The following is an 18,791-nucleotide window of genomic DNA, read 5'->3' on the forward strand; positions in this document are numbered from 1 at the left end:
ACTGGGTGTGTGAGGGAAGGATGGAGCGTGAGATTGACAGGCGGGTTGGTGCAGTGGCACCAGTAATGCGGTCAATGTACCGGTCCGTTGTGGTAAAGAAGGAGCTGAACTGAAAGGCAAAGCTCTCGATTTACCAGTCAATCTACATTTTATACTCGCACCTATGGTCATGAGCTTTGGATCATGACTGAAAGGACAAGATCTTGGATACAAGCAGCCGAAATGAGTTTCCTTCGAAAGGTGGCAGGGCACACTCTTATAGACAGGGTGAGGAGCTCTGTCCCTGGACGGAGCTCGTAAGTAGAGCCGCTGCTCCTGCACACTGAGAGAAGTCAGCTGAGGTGGCTCGGGCATCTGTTTCGGATGCCTCCTGGACGCCTACCTAGGGAGGTGTTCCAGGCATGTCCCACCGGGAGGAGGTCTCAGGGAAGACCCAGGACACGCTGGAGGGACTATATTTGTGAATGAATGAATGCATCAACAATAAATAAATAAAAATAAGCAATAAATAAATCAAATAAACAATTAATGAAAATAAACAATAAATGAAAATAAACAATAAATAAATATTAACAATAAATAAATAAAAATAAACAATAAATAAAAAATTATCAATAAATAAAAATAAACAATAAATATTAACAATAAATAAAAAATAAACAATAAATAAACAATAAATATTAACAATAAATAAAAATAAACAATAAATATTAACAATAAATAAATAAAAATAAACAGTAAATAAAAAATAATCAATTAATAAAAATACACAATAAATAAAAACAATAAATAAAAACAATAAATTAATAAAAATAATCAATAAATAAAAATAAACAATAAATATTAACAATAAATAAAAAATAAACAATAAATATTGACAATAAATAAATAAAAATAAACAATAAATTAAAGAATAATCAATAAATAAAAATACACAATAAATATGAACAATAAATAAATAAAATAATCAATAAATAAATATAAACAATAAATATTAACAATAAATAAAAATAATCAATCAATAAATAAATAATCAATAAATAAAAATACACAATAAATATAAACCATAAATATAAACAGTGAATAAATTAAAATAAACAATAAATAAATAAAAAATAAACAATTTAAATAAATATTACATAAACAAATGAAAATAAACAAGAAACAATTAAATGATTAATAAACAATAAATAAAAATAAACAATAAACAAATAAAAATAAACAAAAAATAATTAAAAGCACAGACAGCAAAAATGGACAAATAAAGAAAGGGAGAAGTCTATTTGAAAGTTTGTGACTGATATTCAGTAAACCTGACCTTCAGCACGAGTAACAGGGAAATGAGGAAAATAAGGGATGCATTTATGGAAAGCAGTGACATATGCGGAGAGCAGCCATGCAAATGAACACAGTTAGACAAAGAGTAAGTGAGAGACTGACGGAGAGTGAAGATCTGCACTCACAGGTAACAGTTTCCTCTATTCCCACTGCTGTTCTGCTGGACTCGTGTGTCTGTGTCCGCCATTCTGGCTCTGGGCTGTGTTTACATTTCAATATACATCTGTGTGTGTGTGTGTGTGTATTATTATGTGTTTGTGTATGAATGTGTGTGTGCTTGTGTGTGAGAGGTGTTTGTGTGTGTGTGTGTGTTATTGTGTGTTTGTGTGTGAGAGAGCGTGTCATTACAGTATGTGTGTTAAAGTGTTTGTAAGTGTGTGTGTGTGTGTGTGTGTGTGTGCGTGCGTGTGTGTGTGTGTTATGTGTTTGTGTATAAGAGTGTGCTTGTTTGTGTGCAATTGTGTTTGTGCATGTGTGCATGTCATAATGTGTGTTAGAGTGTTTATAAGTGTGTGTGTGTGTGTGTGTGTGTGTGTGTGTGTGTCTGCATCTGCGTATGTGCGTTTGGGTCTGATTGTGTTTGTGCATGTGTGTGTTATGTGCACGTCTGTGTGTGAGAGTGAGTTTGTGAGTGTTGGTGTGTGTGTGCGTGAGTGTGTGCTATTAAGTGTTTGTTTTTGTGTGGCATGTGTGTGCATGTTTATGTGTGTGTGTATATGCATCTGTCTGTATGTGTGTTTTGTTTTGTATTTGTGTATGTGTGTGAGTGTGTTTGTGAATGTGTGTGCGTGAGAGTGTTAGTGTGTGCTATTATGTGTTTGTTTTTGTGTGTGTGTCTGTGTGTTTATGTGTTTATGGGTGTGTGTGTGTGTGTGTGTGTGTGTGTGTGTGTGTGTGTGTGTGTGTTTGTGTGTGAGTGTGTGTGTGTGTGTCTGCATCTGCATATGTGCGTTTGGGTCTGGTTGTGTGTGTGCATGTGTGTGTTTGTGTGTGTGAGTGTGTTTGTGAGTGAGTGAATGTGTGTGTGTTTGCATCTGCGTATGTGCGTTTGGGTCTGATTGTGTTTGTGTGTGTATGTGTGTGTGTGAGAGGGAGTGTGTACTTGTGTGGGTGTGTGTATGTGTGTGTGTGTGCGCATGCATGCTTGAGTGCTTGTATTAATGTTTATGTGTGTGTTTGCATGTGTGTGTATGTGTGTGCGCGTCTGTCTATATGTGTGTTTGTGTGCAATTGTGTTTGTGCAGGTGTGTGTGTGTGTGTGTGTTTGTTTGTGAGTGTGGGTATGTGTGTGAAAGTGTGAGTGTGTACTATAATGTGTGTGTGTATATGTGCGTGTCTATGAGTGTATGTGTTTGTTTGTGTGTGTGCATCTTTGTATGTGCGTTTGTGTGTGCGTGCATTTGTGTGTGTTTGTTGGTGTGTGTTTGCATTTACATGTGTATGTGTGCTTGTGTTGTTGTTGTGTGTGTGCGTCTATATATGTATGTTTATGCTTTGTGCATATATATTCAAGTACGTGTTTGCATGTGTGTGCATGTTTCTTTATGTGCGTTGTGTGTGTGTATGTCTGTGTTTCTGAATATGTGTGTGTGTATCAGTGTGTGTGTGTTTGTGAATATGTGTGTGTAGCTGTGTTTGTGAGTATGTGTGTGTTTATGTGTTTGTGCATCTGTGTATGTTTGTATGTGTGTGTGTGTGTGTGTGTGTGTGTGTGTGTGTGTGTTCATTTGTGCATGTGTTTGCATGTGTGTGCATAATTCTTTATGTGCGTATGTGTGTGTGTATGTCTTTGTTTCTGAATATGTGTGTGTGTATCAGTGTGTGTGTGTTTGTGAATATGTGTGTGTAGCTGTGTTTGTGAGTATGTGTGTGTATATGTGTTTGTGCATCTGTGTATGTTTGTACGTGTGTGTGTGTGTGTGTGTGTTCATTTGTGCATGTGTTTGCATGTGTGTGCATAATTCTTTATGTGCGTGTGTGTGTGTGTGTATGTCTTTGTTTCTGAATATGTGTGTGTGTATCTGTGTGTGTGTGTTTTTGAATATGTGTGTGTAGCTGTGTTTGTGAGTATGTGTGTGTATATGTGTTTGTGCATCTGTGTATGTTTGTACGTGTGTGTGTGTGTGTGTGTGTGTTCATTTGTGCATGTGTTTGCATGTGTGTGCATAATTCTTTATGTGCGTTGTGTGTGTGTATGTCTTTGTTTCTGAATATGTGTGTGTGTATCAGTGTGTGTGTGTTTGTGAATATGTGTGTGTAGCTGTGTTTGTGAGTATGTGTGTGTATATGTGTTTGTGCATCTGTGTATGTTTGTACGTGTGTGTGTGTGTGTGTGTGTGTGTGTGTGTGTGTGTTCATTTGTGCATGTGTTTGCATGTGTGTGCATAATTCTTTATGTGCGTATGTGTGTGTGTATGTCTTTGTTTCTGAATATGTGTGTGTGTATCAGTGTTGTGTGTGTTTGTGAATATGTGTGTGTAGCTGTGTTTGTGAGTATGTGTGTGTATATGTGTTTGTGCATCTGTGTATGTTTGTACGTGTGTGTGTGTGTGTGTGTGTGTGTGTGTGTGTTCATTTGTGCATGTGTTTGCATGTGTGTGCATAATTCTTTATGTGCGTATGTGTGTGTGTGTATGTCTTTGTTTCTGAATATGTGTGTGTGTATCAGTGTGTGTGTGTTTGTGAATATGTGTGTGTAGCTGTGTTTGTGAGTATGTGTGTGTATATGTGTTTGTGCATCTGTGTATGTTTGTACGTGTGTGTGTGTGTGTGTGTGTGTGTGTGTGTGTTCATTTGTGCATGTGTTTGCATGTGTGTGCATAATTCTTTATGTGCGTATGTGTGTGTGTGTATGTCTTTGTTTCTGAATATGTGTGTGTGTATCAGTGTTGTGTGTGTTTGTGAATATGTGTGTGTAGCTGTGTTTGTGAGTATGTGTGTGTATATGTGTTTGTGCATCTGTGTATGTTTGTACGTGTGTGTGTGTGTGTGTGTGTGTGTGTGTGTGTGTGTGTGTGTGTGTGTGTGTGTGTGTGTGTGTGTGTGTGTTCATTTGTGCATGTGTTTGCATGTGTGTGCATAATTCTTTATGTGCGTATGTGTGTGTGTATGTCTTTGTTTCTGAATATGTGTGTGTGTATCAGTGTGTGTGTGTTTGTGAATATGTGTGTGTAGCTGTGTTTGTGAGTTTGTGTGTGTATATGTGTTTGTGCATCTGTGTATGTTTATACGTGTGTGTGTGTTTGTGTGTGTGTGTGTGTGTGTGTGTGTGTGTGTGTGTGTGTGTGTGTAAGGGGCTGACCAGTTTCTCACAGGTAGCCAGTTTCCTCTTTTCCCCTGCTTCTCTTCTGGGCTGGTGTTTCAGTGTCCGCCATTTTGGCTCAGGGCTGTACTTCAGTAGTTTCTGGAGATCTGTGTAAAGATCAAAGAAATGCTGACGTCTTTAATGTGTGTGTGCGTGTGTTCAGAATGAGTGTAAATAAAGCCCTTTGTTGTCATTACTGTGTGACTCAGGCTTCAGAAGAGAATAAAGGTGAGGTCTGATCCCGGATCAGTGGACCGTCAGCGATACCGCAGGTCTGATCAGGGGTCGTATTGACAAAACACCTCAGGGCTAAAAATAGCTGATAAAATCCAGAACTCCAGTGTTTCTCCGAGTGTTTCAGCGCTGAGTACAGGTTAATGAAGAGGATATCTCTGCTTGTGTGCTACAGTGAGAAATCTGTGTGGATTTATTCACACACTGTTTGGTTTGGGTGGTTTTGCTAACACAGATATTACTTTGGTTTTACCCTCAAAGAATGTTTAGTAGTAACATATACATATTTAAAGCAGGGCGTCACGGTGGCGCAGTGGGTAGCACTGTGGCCTCACAGCAAGAAGGTCGCTGGTTCGAGTCCCGGCTGGGTCAGTTGGTGTTTCTGTGTGGAGTTTGCATGTTCTTTCTGTGTTGGCGTGGGTTTCCTCCAGGTGCTCTGGTTTCCTCCACAGTCCAAACACATGTGCTATAGGGGAATTGATCAACTAAACTGACCGTAGTGTATGAGTGTGTATGGGTATTTTCCAGTGATGGGTTGCAGATGTTAGGGCATCCACTGCTTAAACATACGCTGAATTAGTTGGTGGTTCATTCCGCTGTGGTGACCCCAGATGAATAAATGGATAAATGTATGTGTGTTTGCATGTTTTGTGCGTGTGTGTTTGTGTGTGAGTGTTTTTGTGAGAGCAGTGGCATAGTAAATGGCGGGTAAAAGTTGACAGTGGATAGGACCCTGCATTTTAGGGGCTCTGTGATGGGTATCCCCCTACTCTTCACTTCTGAGATCGCTAAAGTATTTACACTAATACAGTGCTTCTCAAACTTTTTTCACCAAGTACCACCCCAGAAAAAAGTTGTCTCTCCAAGTACCACCATAATGACCAGTATTGAAATACAGTAGCGTAGCTGGCCAAATTAGGCAACTACAGCCAACCCAGGCTCTTTCTGAAAACGTAGTCCCGTGGACGTTTCTGGAGGCCGCGAAATATATCTCGGGAGGCACGTATTTGTGCAATTCTTGTTTTGGCGAATTAACGAGAGGCCGCTGTGCGTGCTTTTTTGCATCTCGAACGTCTCTCGCGAGCGTCGACCGTTTGTCAAATTGGCTGAATGATTGACTGGGTGACCGGCCAATCGGCCGACCCACCCTTCTCCTCCTTCCCTAAACTCAAGCAGTTTTGCCGATTGACCTGCCCACCCACTTCCCTAAACCCAACCAACAATTAACCAAAAAAAAAGCCGTCCAGAAACAGAAAAGTCTTCAGTTTTCAGATTTTACCACATTCTCACCCTGTTGTTCACTTTATTTTTTTGGCTTCTGTTTTTGTCTTGCCTGATTTATGGAACTGCTCTTCCCTGGACTTGAACCCGGTCGTCGTTGTCATGGTCGGCTCCTTTCTGCGTCTCAAGTCCACCGACGTACACGAAGAGCTAACCGGACACACTGGTTGCGGCGAGAAAGCCCTCCACACGGAGGTAAGCGGTCAGCCAGCAAGCGCGAAAGGGAACGACATCACACCGCCCTGTAGTGTTTGCTTTAAATATTAAAAGCAGCCATACGTACCTCCGACTACATTATTCGAGGTTTTCAGAAACGTCCGCGGGACTACGTTTACAGAATGAGCCTGGGTTGGCTACAGCACTGCACAGTTCATTACGAGGCATATTCATATTTATACAATTGTAAAATATATGTTGCATGTACACAAGACATGTTTGTAATACGTATGTAGATTGTATGTAGATTGCTAGTAACCAGTTTCTTTTCAGAGGATGTCAAGCTGATTTCTGCACTCTGATACAAGATTTATTTATAGAGAAAATTAAAGCACTGCAGTGTTTGGGTGTTCTGTGTTTGTCTGAGACAATTATTCTAACAAAATTATATTCCATACAAAATATGAAGCTGATCAGTCGCTTCTTGTCACGTGACTCGCGGCGCGGCATTCTGTAAAGTAACGATTCTTTCAACTGGGTACGCCTGGAATACGCAAGCGCGTCATGCTGCAGTTCGTACTCATTCTGCTAGCCTGTGGGTTACATTTTGGCACTCAAGTGACCAAGATGTAACAAGAGAATCTGCTCATTTTTCAAAATAAAAGATTTTTCAAAATAAAAGAACGTTCAAACTCAGATAATTAATAAAACTGAAATAATTCATGATTTTTTGTGCGGTGCTAATTGATCTATAGTGCCAGTCTGTGGCCTGAGGGTTGGGAACCACTGCTCTAGCGTGTATCTGCTCTGCAAGCATCACGCACCTCTTTCTCTAGTTCTGCGCCAGTTGAATTGATTTTTAGCAGCTGATGACACACTAAAGAAAACATTCTGGTCACACTTTACAGTAAGGTTCAGTAGTTAATGTTAATTAATGCATTTACTAAGATGAACAAACAATGAACAACACATTTACTACTGTATTTGTTCATGCTAGCTAAGGTTAGTTAATGAAAATACAGTAGTTCATTGTTAGTTTATGTTAACTCATGGTGCATTAGCTAATGTTAACAAGCATGGAGTTGGATGTTAATAATGCATTAGTAAATGTTCAATTATGATTAATAAATGCTGTACATGTGTTGTTCATTGTAAAGTGTTACCCTAACATTCTAAGTACAGCGCTTTGATTACAGCCTGGTTTATACTTCTGCTGTCGAGTGATCGGCGTGACCCACAGTGCATGCAGTGCGCATAGCCGTGCATTTATACTTCTGCGCTCTGTTTGTGTCGCTCTGCAATAACACTTCTGAAACAGTAGCTGGCAGTAGGTGTTTATGTTCCCCTGTGTCGAGTTTCTTCCCTGGTGTTTTGTATTTTCTCAACTCTATCTTAATGTACAAGTGGTTCAAACTCGCTCATTTTGAGGCGGGAATCGGCAGACATGCAACAACATTAATCATGAGGTAAACAATACAACAGTTTTTATCTGGAGCTCCTACACGGGACTCAACACTTGTAAACACTCGCTCCAACAGGCTTGCGCAGCTCTCATATCCTAGCCGCTACCAAGCCGACCAATCACAGAGCTTGCACCACACGTCATTGCAAGGTGTAGTTCCATTTTTTGAGAGGTGCGCGTCAGCTCCTTCATGGGACTCGACACTTGTAAACACTCACTTCATAGGGTTCACCATAGACTGTAAAATATATGGACGTAGTATCTGAAGCGTTAGGTTTGTGAAGAACCCGGATGAAGCTACAAGTAGGCGTGGCCAACTGTCGCCATTTTGTTCGGGAGTCATTGCACCGACTGGGGGATACCAAACAAGGGCAAAGAGGGGGAGCTACAGATGCTAGCATTTTGCTTAGACAGGCTTGTCTTTGGGAGAAACGCTGAATACTCCATTACCTACGACTCGTTTTTGTTCTGACCACATGTGCTTGGCTGTACACTAGATCAATAAAGAGTTTAGTGTCAGGGTTCTGCCACTCTGGGCTTGTAAATTCTTGTTTTGGTGGCAGAGTTTCTGTTTCTGTCATTAGCCCCTTTCACACAGTGATACCGGTAAATATCTGGAAAATTTCCGGAACGACTTTACCGGTATTTTAAATAAAGCGCTGTTCACACAGGCGAGGACGTTACGGAATTTTTCCGGAAAAGAGCATTCACACATCCATTCCAAAATACCGGTAAATTCTGACATCATTCACCACAAATGAGCTTTAAACGGCTGCACTTGTGTTTGTAAACATTTGACTAAATTACAAACTCTGTGGATGATCAATATTGTAAACAACTTTCGCAGGATCACTTTCGCATGTCGAGATGTTCATAATATGTGCGTGTGCAGGCGCTCACAGGCTGTTTCACAGGCACACGCAAAGCTTGAAGGTAAACAAGCAACGGCTTATCATAAGCATCTCATCGATGATTATCTACACAGTTGGCATTAAGAAGAACATATAAACGTGATCTGACTAACTTCTAGCAGCTAAATGTGTCTGGAAAAATATTCAAAGGCTTTTATTCTCATAAACCGCGCGGACGTAAATGCATCTGACTGTTGTGATTGGCTAAAGCAGACGTCTCACGTCAGCACGTTCTAGACGTGCACACGCTTATTACGGCAATCTTCCTTCTGCATTCACACAGCGCAGCATTCCGGCAAATTACCGCTAATGTTACAACTTCTCTTTACGGAAAATAGCCAGAACGAATTTACCGGTATTTTTAAAAAGGACCCGTTCACACATACAACAAAAGGTCTGTATGTGTGAAAGGGGCAAATGTGTGTCTCTGTGTGAGTGCGCGCCGTCGTGGGTGTTCGCAGAGCGTGCACGCTCCCACTTAATGCAGCCACGTGGCTCGGACGCGCTTCATTCCCATCGTCTCCGTCTAGTTGGTTTCGATTTTGGTTGTCGCTGAGATGAAACTTGCGCGTTGCATATGTGTGAGCGCACGGTAAGGTGTTCATCTATCGTGTGCTCGTGTCTTGCCTCTGTTTGTGTTGTCCAAGCTCGTGGCTCTGTGTTTACATTGTGGCATCGTGCTTCAGTCTTGTCCTGTTATTGCTCTCCCGTCTATTGTCTAGTCCCACCCTCCTTGTTAACCCATTATTAGTTTATTAGATTCACATGTTTAACACCTGTTTGTTCACCTGTGTATTAATGTAATTCTGCTTATATTCTCCTCATGTCTGCTGTCCTGTGCTAGTTCGTCATCATATGTAATCGTATGTTACCTTGTCGTGTGTCTGTTCCAGTCCGGATCCCTGCCAGCCTGCCCAGTCTAGTTTGGTTTGCTTGTTTATTTGTTTCGTTAGTGTTTTCCCCCTCGGGGTGGTTTGTTTTGCATACAATTTTATTCTAAATAAATACCTGCTCTTGGGTCCTCGCCCCTTTTTCCCCTACACAACCATGACATTTAGACTTTTAGGGCCTACTCACACTATGCCATCCGTACCATGCCCAGGCCCGTTTCCCGGATCGTTTGAGAAGTGTGAGTGCGCTGAATCGGCTTCAAGCACGGTTCACTTGGCCGGCCCTGGCCCGGTTTGAAGAGGTGTGCCTGAGCGCAGTCCACTTGGGCTTTGGCGCGGGACGCTTGTGTGTGAGTGCAAAACGCGGCAAAGCCCGAAACTGAAAGCGAGACGTGACTTTTAAGGGGCTGTTTCATATGGATTTATTAATCATTCTTACTGTTCAGTGAACGCAAACTGCCGTAGTTTATTAAAGACGCAAACCCCTCACTGCACGACAGCTGCACCTTCAGCAGACCTCCTCATTCCTGCAGCAAGAGAGCTTTATGATTGTTTATGAGCGCCAAAAGTGGCGGATCTGTTCAGTGAAATATCTGACTGCGTGTCCCTGCATCCCTAAGGACTGTTTGGCGAAATATATGACTGCATATCAAACAACTGAAACGATATAACTAGAGAAATCTCCACTGTGCTGCTGAGTGACAGCGCTTCTCACTGAACAGCGCAGCAGCGATGACGTAAGCGTGCCGAGGCCCGTTTGTGGTGTGAGACGGGAGGGGGAACAAGCGTGCTTTGGCCCGGTTCGAGGCAACTGTACCTAGTGTGAGTACGGCCTTAAAAACACTGCTGTCATACATTGAGCTACTAAACATTGTTCTTATGATGTATTTAACAAATTACTTCCAAACTCTTCAGATATAGTGTGTGTTAGTAAATGGCTATTGATGAACTCCAGCATAACACTGTATGACAATGCTTCAGATGACTGATCTGGAGCCTACCGCTAATCAATCTGGCAGATTCTGGAGTGCTTTACAGCTCTAAAGAACGTTATACATGATCTTAAATAAAACTAATACATGTATAGAGATGGTATAGAAGTGTATAACTTCCCTCAGCGGGGAAATGGAGGGCATGTGAATGGTTTATGTGCACAATTAAGTGCACACAGCACGCCATATCATCTGATAATTGTAGAAAATAATCCCAAAAGGGCAACTGACTGTGTAAAGCCACATCAAACAACACAAAAATGTGATGAATGTGCCGAGTTCAGCAGCTAATCAGCCGGAATCAGCTGAAGTAAAGTGATGACATCCAGCGAGACCTAGCTGTCACTCAGGTGACCACGCCCTTAATTATTTACATCTAATATAACTTAATATTAACTAAAAGGATGAGAAAATTCACCTCCTCACAGTTGTCATGAAGGGTAATATCAGCTATATGAACCAAAATCGTTCTTTGTACCAGGCTGTAAACACCTTTTATTCTGCTGTAAAGTCGGCCATTTTAACATTGAGGTCAACAGAAATCTGCTCTGCATGGAGTCAGGCCTAGCAGAATGCTGAATCGCAGTTTACTTCTGTGTTAGCTTCACGAGGGAGAGTGGGAGGTGGCCGCTTGGGGTTTGACGCGGCTTTCAGTCCCACCCACACTGGTCATAGCTATCAAGATGACCAATCACAGAGCTTGAGCTACGCGTCATTGCGACATGCAAATACATTTTTTGGAGGTGCGTGTCAGCGTCAGCCACAGCTAGGGCTATGCGACCACGCCAAGGCTATGTGTGCGCTTGACGCAGAAGTATAAATCAGCCTTAAGTGTCTGAGTGTGTGTGTGTGTGTGTTATTATTTGTGTATGTGTCTGAATGTGTTTGTGTGAGTGTTTGTTTGTGTATGGATGTGTTTGTGTGTGTGCTTGTTTGTGTGTATGTGAGTGTGTTTGAGTGTGTGTGTCTGTCTACAGTATATGCATGTGTTTGTTTTTCTATGCATGTACGCACATATATGTGTGTGTGTGTGTGTGTGTGTGAGAAATTTTCACTGTTTCCAGTTTATCCTGTTCAGCTGAATCTGCTTTGAACGTGACATTAGTGCGTTTGTTACTTTTGTCCAAAGGTAGAAACTATAAATACACCTGTTACCTTTGTTCTTCTCATTTTCTTTGTGTGTGTGTGTGCGTGTGTGTGTGTGTGTGTGTGTGTGCGTGTGTGTGTGTGTATTTATGTGTGTGTTTGTGCTTGCATGTGTGTGTGTGTGTGTATTTATGTGTATGTTTGTGCTTGCATGTGTGTGTGTGTGTGTGTGTGTTGAGCTGGGTTTAAGTTAAGAGTTTTAAAGCAGAAGATGAAGTGTTTGTTAACAGTTGAATACTGTACTTTAGGGAAATTTGTCGATTTGCATGTGTGTTTGAGTGTGTTTGTTTATTAGTGTGTCTCCGTTTGTGTGTGTGTGTGTGTGTGTGTGTTTGTATATATATATACACACGTGTGTGTGTATGTGTGTGTGTATTTAGTGTGTGTGTGTGTGTGTGTGTGTGTGTGTGTGTGTGTGTGTGTGTGTGTGTGTGTACACTACTGGCCACTTTATTAGGTACACCTGTCCAACTGCTTGTTAACGCAAATGTCTAATCAGCCAATCACATGGCAGCAGCTCACTGCATTTCGGCATGTAGACATGGTTAAGACAATCTGCTGCTGTTCAAAGTGAGCATCAGAATGGGGAAGAAAGGGGATTTAAGTGACTTTGAATGTGGCATGGTTGTTGCTGCCAGACGGGCTGCTCTGAGTATTTCAGAAACTGCTGATCTACTGGGATTTTCACGCACAACCATCTCTAGGCTTTACAGAGAATGCTCCGACAAAGAGGAAATATCCAGTGAGCGGCAGTTCTGTGGGCGCAAATGCCTTGTTGATGAGGTCAGAGGTCAGAGGAGAATGGCCAGACTGGTTCCAGCTGATAGAAAGTTAACAGTAACTCAAATAAGCACTCGCTACAACCGAGCTCTGCAGAAGAGCATCTCTGAACACACAACACATCCAACCTTGAGGCGGATGGGCTACAGCAGCAGAAGAGCACACCGGGTGCCTCTCCTGTCAGCTAAGAACAGGAAACTGAGGCTACAATTCACACAGGCTCACCAAAACTGGACAATAGAAGATTGGAGAAACGTTGCTGCTCTGATGAGTCTCCATTTCTGCTGACACATTCAGATGCTCGGGGCAGAATTTGGCCTCAACAACATGAAAGCATGGATCATCCTGCCTTGTATCAGCGGTTCAGGCTGCTGGTGGTGGTGTAATGGTGTGGGGGAGATTTTCTTTGGGTCCATTAGTACCAATTGAGCATCAACGCCACAGCCTACCTGAGTATTGCTGCTGACCATGTCCATCCCTTTATGAGCACAGTGTCTCCATCTTCTGATGGCTACTTCCAGCAGGATAACGCAGCATGTCATAAAGCTCAATCATCTCAGACTGCTTTCTTGAACATGACGATGAGTTCACTGTACTCAAATGGCCTCCACAGTCACCAGAGCCCAATCCAATAGAGCAGCTTTGGGATGTGGTGGAACGGGAGATTGGCATCATGGATGTGCAGCCGACAAATCTGCAGCAACTGTGTGATGCTATCATGACAATATGGAGCAAAATCTCTGAGGAATATTTCCAGTAGCTTGTTGAATCTCTGACACCAAGGATTAAGGCAGATCTGAAGGCAAAAGGGGCTCTAGTAAGGTGTACCTAATAAAGTGGCAAGGGAGTGTATATATGTGTGTATATGTATGTGTTTATATATGCGTGTGTGTGTGAGCATTTGCATCTCATGTTCCTCTCACGTCCTCGCACTGCTGCTGTTTTTACTGCCACATTATTTACATGTATTACACATTCAGCAAACTCCTTTATTCAAAGCGGCTGCAGTGTTTTCAGGCTCCTGTACAGCAGAAATGCAGGCGAGTCTGTCAACATTTTTGCGCAGTGAAATGACATGTTTGCCTTTGTGCGTGTGTTGTGTACGCATCGTCCAAACCTGTCCTGTCCACAGCCTGACGCCACTGCTATTACTACTGACGCAAAACTACGGCACACACGTTTCCATTACACAGGCGAACACAGCTCTATTCACATTTATTCATTTAGCAGAAGGTGTGTGTGTGTTTGTTCAACGTGACCTACAAATGAGGATTAAACACATGTAGTTTGATGATATGAGCAGTTTATTCCAGTAATATAATAACGATATATATTCCTGATATGGTTATTTACACTGGTAATATCTGTAAATGAGCAGCTTTCTGTATTTTGTGCATCATGTTTGTATTTTTCCTCAGTTTATTTCTGCGTTCACCTGCACACTTTGAGCTAGACTCTACTGTAGGGATGAAAGTGATGGTGAGAGAACAGTGGGATGAAGGGGAAGGGGAGTGAGAGGATGACTGGTTAACAGATGGGTAGGTTGATCAGACGTCCTGAGTCTGAGAGTAGTGATTGGACCCCCCGATTCAACCTACATGTAGGAGTGAAGAGGGTTATAGTAAATGGCAAGGGAGGAAATAGCTTTCCAATCAATAAATGTGATTATAATGGAGGTCAATGGGGCAAAAAAAGCACCAAAGTCACCAAAGAGAAGTCAATCTGAACAGTGCACAGGGGTTAATCTTCAATCTGGAGGTGAACTAATGCTCTCATATGGTGTTTTCTCCGAGGGCAGACGGTCAGTGAATCTGCAGTGCTTTGGCCGGAGGAGTGAAGGAGATCCACAACCCTGAGGGATATAAACCACTGATCATCTCTTCACATCTAGTGTATATCAGACCACCGTCAGTCGTAAGTTTCTGTTATGATATGCCGCTCTTCTCACTCAGGGCTGCTGTTTATGCTAATGAGATGAAGAGGTGGGCACTAGTGGGCGGGGCTTTCCCCCTCTGATGACACGTGCAAAAGTAGAATGTCAATCAAAGTGTTTCTGCATCAAGTCTGATTATATAAAACACAATTAATTCATGTTCATCATCAGAGGCTGGGGATATACACACACTGCTGACACAAAAAAGGGATGTTTGCATAATAGCTAACTAACTGTTATTGAGCTATTAATAAACTTAAATTTTTCCTGTGGGTCAGTGATTTAATTGGAGTAGCTCGTTACACTGGTCGTGATGCTGGACAACACAAAGGTGTATGTGGAGCTCGGTGTGGCGAAGGTGCAGAACGCAACCGAACCCCAGAAAGCACACAGGGTTTCGAGGGATGAGAATGGCTTCATCAGCACCAGTGTTTCCAGTCCAGATGAGGAGGACCAGGCCGGGTAATTACAACTTTATTTTAGTCAGCAAAGGCTAAAACTATTTGTCAAAAATATTTTTGTTAACTGAATTTACTATAAATGAAAAACTAAAATTAAATGAAACTAAAAACTGTCACCGAAAAATGAACACAAATTAATCACGATTTATCGCATGCGGGAAAAACAGTTAGTTTTGACACTATTTATGTGATAAACTGATGTACATCCAATTTAAAACTAGCATCGAAATAAAACTAAACTAAAACTTACAAAACTAAATAAAAATAAACATACATGTACTTAAAATTTAAATATTGTATTGAAAAAAAAACACAATGTAAACTTAACATAAACCAAACCAAAACTAACGAAACAAACTAAAAATGAATGTAAACGTACTTCAAATTTAAAAATAGTACTGAAATAAAAGCAAAATATAAATGTACATCAAATTTTAAAATATTATTGAAATAAAAACTAAGCGTAAATGTAGATCAAATTTAAAAATAGTACAGAAATATAAACTAAGCATTAACTAAACTAAAACTAATAAAACAAAATAAACGTAAATATACATTAAATTTAAAAATAGTATTTAAAAAAATAAATGTAAAATAAACTAAAACTGGAAAAAAACAAAAAATAAACGTAACTGTGCTTCAAATTTAAAAATAGTATTGAAATAAAAGCTAAATGTAAACTAAACTAAAACTAACGAAATGAACTACAAAAATAAACAAATGACGATCAAATTTAAAATAGTATCGATATGAACTAAAACCAAAGTGAAATGTACATCAAATTTAAAAACATTATTAAAATGAAAAGGAAATGTAAATGTAAATCAAGTTTAAAAATGGTATCAAAATAAAAACTAAACTTACACGAGGCTTCAGCGCCAACGCTTGACTGAAGGCGTGTCTGAAGTTGGGGCTGAAGCGATCATCATAGAAGCGTCAGCCAATGAAATTCAGTCAGCATTAGGCCACTGTCTAGCTGGTGTATTTGCGTAAAGCGATCTGATTGGCTGACGCTTCCGTCGGCGCTTGAAAAGTTGAGCTAGTCCCAACTTCTGCAGCGAGCAACGCCTCTGAAGCGGCGCCGACGGATCCACAATGCAGTTCGGCAACCATGACGTCACCCATTCAAAGTGAATAGGAAGTGTCGATGCTGACGCCCCATGTGAATGGCACATAATAAAACAAATAATAAAAAAATGCAAATGTACTTTATATTTAAAATTGTATTAAAATAACAACTAAACATAAACTAAGCAAAAATTTATGAAACAAACTAAAAATAAACTTAAATGTACATCAAATTAAAAAAATATTACCGAAATAAAAACTAAACATGAACTTAACTGAAACTAATATAACGAACAAAAAATAAATGTAAATACACTTCAAATTTATCAACAGTACTGAAATAAAAACTAAACGTAAACTTAACTAAAACTAACAAAACTAAACTAAAAATAAATGTAAATGTACTTCATTTTTAAAAATAGTACCGAAAAAAAAAAACATCAAAACACATCAAATTTAAAAGTCGTATGGAAATAAAAACTAAACGTAAATATAGATCAAATTTAAAAATATTACCGAAAAAAAACTAATCATAAACTTAACTAACACTAACAAAATAAACTGAAAAATAAACATAAATGTACTTCAAATTTAAAAATATTATTAAAATATATAATCTAAACGCCAACTAAGCTAAAACTAATGAATCTAACTAAAGCAAAACTGAAATGTGTACCCAATTTAAAAACAGTATCGAATTAAAAACTAAATATAAACCAAGCGAAAACCAACAAAGTGAATTAAAAATAAACGTAAAGGTAGATCCAATGTAAAAATAGTATCGAAATAAAAACTAAATATAAACTAAACTAAAACTAATGAAACAAAGTAAAACTAAATGTAAATGTTCAGCAAATTTAAAAATAGTATTAAAATAAAACTAAATGTAGACTAAACTAACAAAACTTACAAAACAATCTAAAAATAAACCTAAATGTACATCAAAACTAAATATTATTCAATATAATAAATAAAATATAATAAAATAGCATTGAAATAAAGGCTAATAATACCCTTGTCCCAGATCTCCATCGGAGTCTGACCACAGCGTCAGGAGGCTCAGTCTGACGGGTATATCGGAGTCGTCTGGGACGTCCCGCAGTGCTCTGGTGTCTCCAGTGGATGATCGTCAGTCCTTGTCGTCGCGCCGCAGCACCGGTCAGGCGTTGTGCTCCTGCATTCGGGCCGGATCAGTGGCGACTCTGCGCTGTCTGGAGGAAACACCGCTCATGTTGTCTGGACTGCTGTTAACTCTTCTCTTCTGCGTCACCATGATTATTATCATCCCCGCCACCGGCAGGGTAAGACATCACTGTTAATGTTGCACTGTGTTGACATCTAGTGGTTAAGTCAGGTATTGCCGTCAAAATTAAAAATATTGCAAAGGGTTTATTACACTGGAGCTCTCTCAGACTTAAACAAATGCAGGATGGTTAGACAGAAATGTGTATACCTGACGATCAAGCTTGCACTGTAAGCTGATCAGCTAATGTCTACATTTATAATATTCAAATTGTTTGCGAATAAAAAAGAACCATTTGTGTATTTTAATAACTCTGAATCTGCGTCTCATTTCGGAGACTGCTGCTGTCCTCCAGAGTATGGATTTTCAGATGCATCTGCATACATTGATATATGCTGTTTTTCACCACCTGGCAACCCCGGGAGCTGAAATATAATTGGGTAAACTGATAGTGGGTGGAGTTACAGATCAAAGCAAAGCAGAGTAAATGACTTAAGATTTGTTTTTCAGGTAAACAAGTATGTATTAGCATGTTTCTTTACCATCAGCAGGGTAATGCTGTGTTCACACCAGACGCGGAAGGAACGACAAGAGCTAGTGATTTACATGTTAAGTCAATGCAAACGTGCGAATAGACATCCTGCGGAGCGATACGCGAGACGTTAATTGTGCGAATGACGCGGTGCAAATGGCGTGGCACGAATTGAGCGGTTTGCGTATTTGACGTGCTTAATTCGCGTTTCGCGTGCATCACTCGACTTAAAAAATCTGAACTTAAGCGGACATTCTCGCCGCGTTAACCAATCAGGAGCTTGCTCTGGCGAGGGGCGTGATTGTGACGTAGAACCTGTTCATGGTGTCCCGGGGGAATCCTCCAGCCGACACCGACAACAGTTCATCAAACTGGGCTTGGCTCAGTCAGAAGCACCGTTGAAAGCCTCCGTCATCCAGGTTCAGTTTCTGGAGGAGTTCATGAGCTCACAGAGCTGGATGCACCTCTGAAAGGATCTAGTGTACTCAGACACTGCTCCAAATGAATCAACGCAGTTTTTCAGCCTTCCTAAAGCACATAAACACTGTTATTTTCCTAACAAAATACATGCTAGCCATTTAGCAACGAAGCTAGAGTCACTGGGCAGACAGAAGCCCTGCCCATCACGCAAATCCGTTCTGAAGTGAATTTGATGCATGAATGAAGCGGATTTGACGGTCGAATAAAGCGAGTAAACTCAGATGTTCACGTGGCTATTTACACGCGAATATCACGGTTTATCCACGTGTTTATCCGCGTCTAGTGTGAACACAGAATAAGAGCTCTCTGTTAAAGGTGCAGTGTGTAGGATTGGCATCTAGTGGTTATACCTGGTATTGCGGGCCAAAATCAAAATATTAGAGAGGGTTTTTTAATTGAGCCCCCGCTAAGACTAAGAGAGGCGAATAATTCTGACCTCAGCTGTGTTTTCTGCTGTGTTTTCTTATTGTGAAAAGCACTGCACAATTAAGCCTGAATTGAATGTTTTCCAGCAGGTGTGTAAAGTGTGTGTGTGTGTTTTCCTCATCTGTCCTGCAGAGTCTGGTGGTCCACGTTGCAG

General features: G+C 40.5%; 2 protein-coding genes across 3 annotated transcripts in view; one reads left to right on the plus strand and one right to left on the minus strand.

Annotated features, from left to right (window-relative positions):
* Nucleotides 1-18,791, minus strand: part of si:cabz01076231.1 — a 758,238-nt gene that overhangs the window by 690,983 nt on the left and 48,464 nt on the right. The window lies entirely within an intron of this gene.
* LOC101886933 (adenylate cyclase type 2) overlaps nucleotides 1-18,791 on the plus strand; it is a 66,117-nt gene that overhangs the window by 3,410 nt on the left and 43,916 nt on the right. The window contains exons 1-5 of one of the 2 annotated variants that reach the window (XM_073907800.1): nucleotides 1,405-1,465; nucleotides 14,293-14,408; nucleotides 14,706-14,889; nucleotides 16,981-17,257; nucleotides 18,770-18,791. The exon at nucleotides 18,770-18,791 is cut by the window's right edge and continues 176 nt beyond it. In XM_073907800.1, the coding sequence (XP_073763901.1) occupies nucleotides 14,741-14,889; nucleotides 16,981-17,257; nucleotides 18,770-18,791 (448 nt within the window). In that variant the 5' untranslated portion in view covers nucleotides 1,405-1,465; nucleotides 14,293-14,408; nucleotides 14,706-14,740. Of the gene's footprint in view, nucleotides 1-1,404; nucleotides 1,466-14,292; nucleotides 14,409-14,705; nucleotides 14,890-16,980; nucleotides 17,258-18,769 lie in introns of those variants that run through there. The other variant, XM_073907799.1, reaches the window with a different exon arrangement.

Source organism: Danio rerio, chromosome 7 (genome assembly GCF_049306965.1).
Source record: "Danio rerio strain Tuebingen ecotype United States chromosome 7, GRCz12tu, whole genome shotgun sequence".
NCBI classification, from domain to species: domain Eukaryota; kingdom Metazoa; phylum Chordata; class Actinopteri; order Cypriniformes; family Danionidae; genus Danio; species Danio rerio.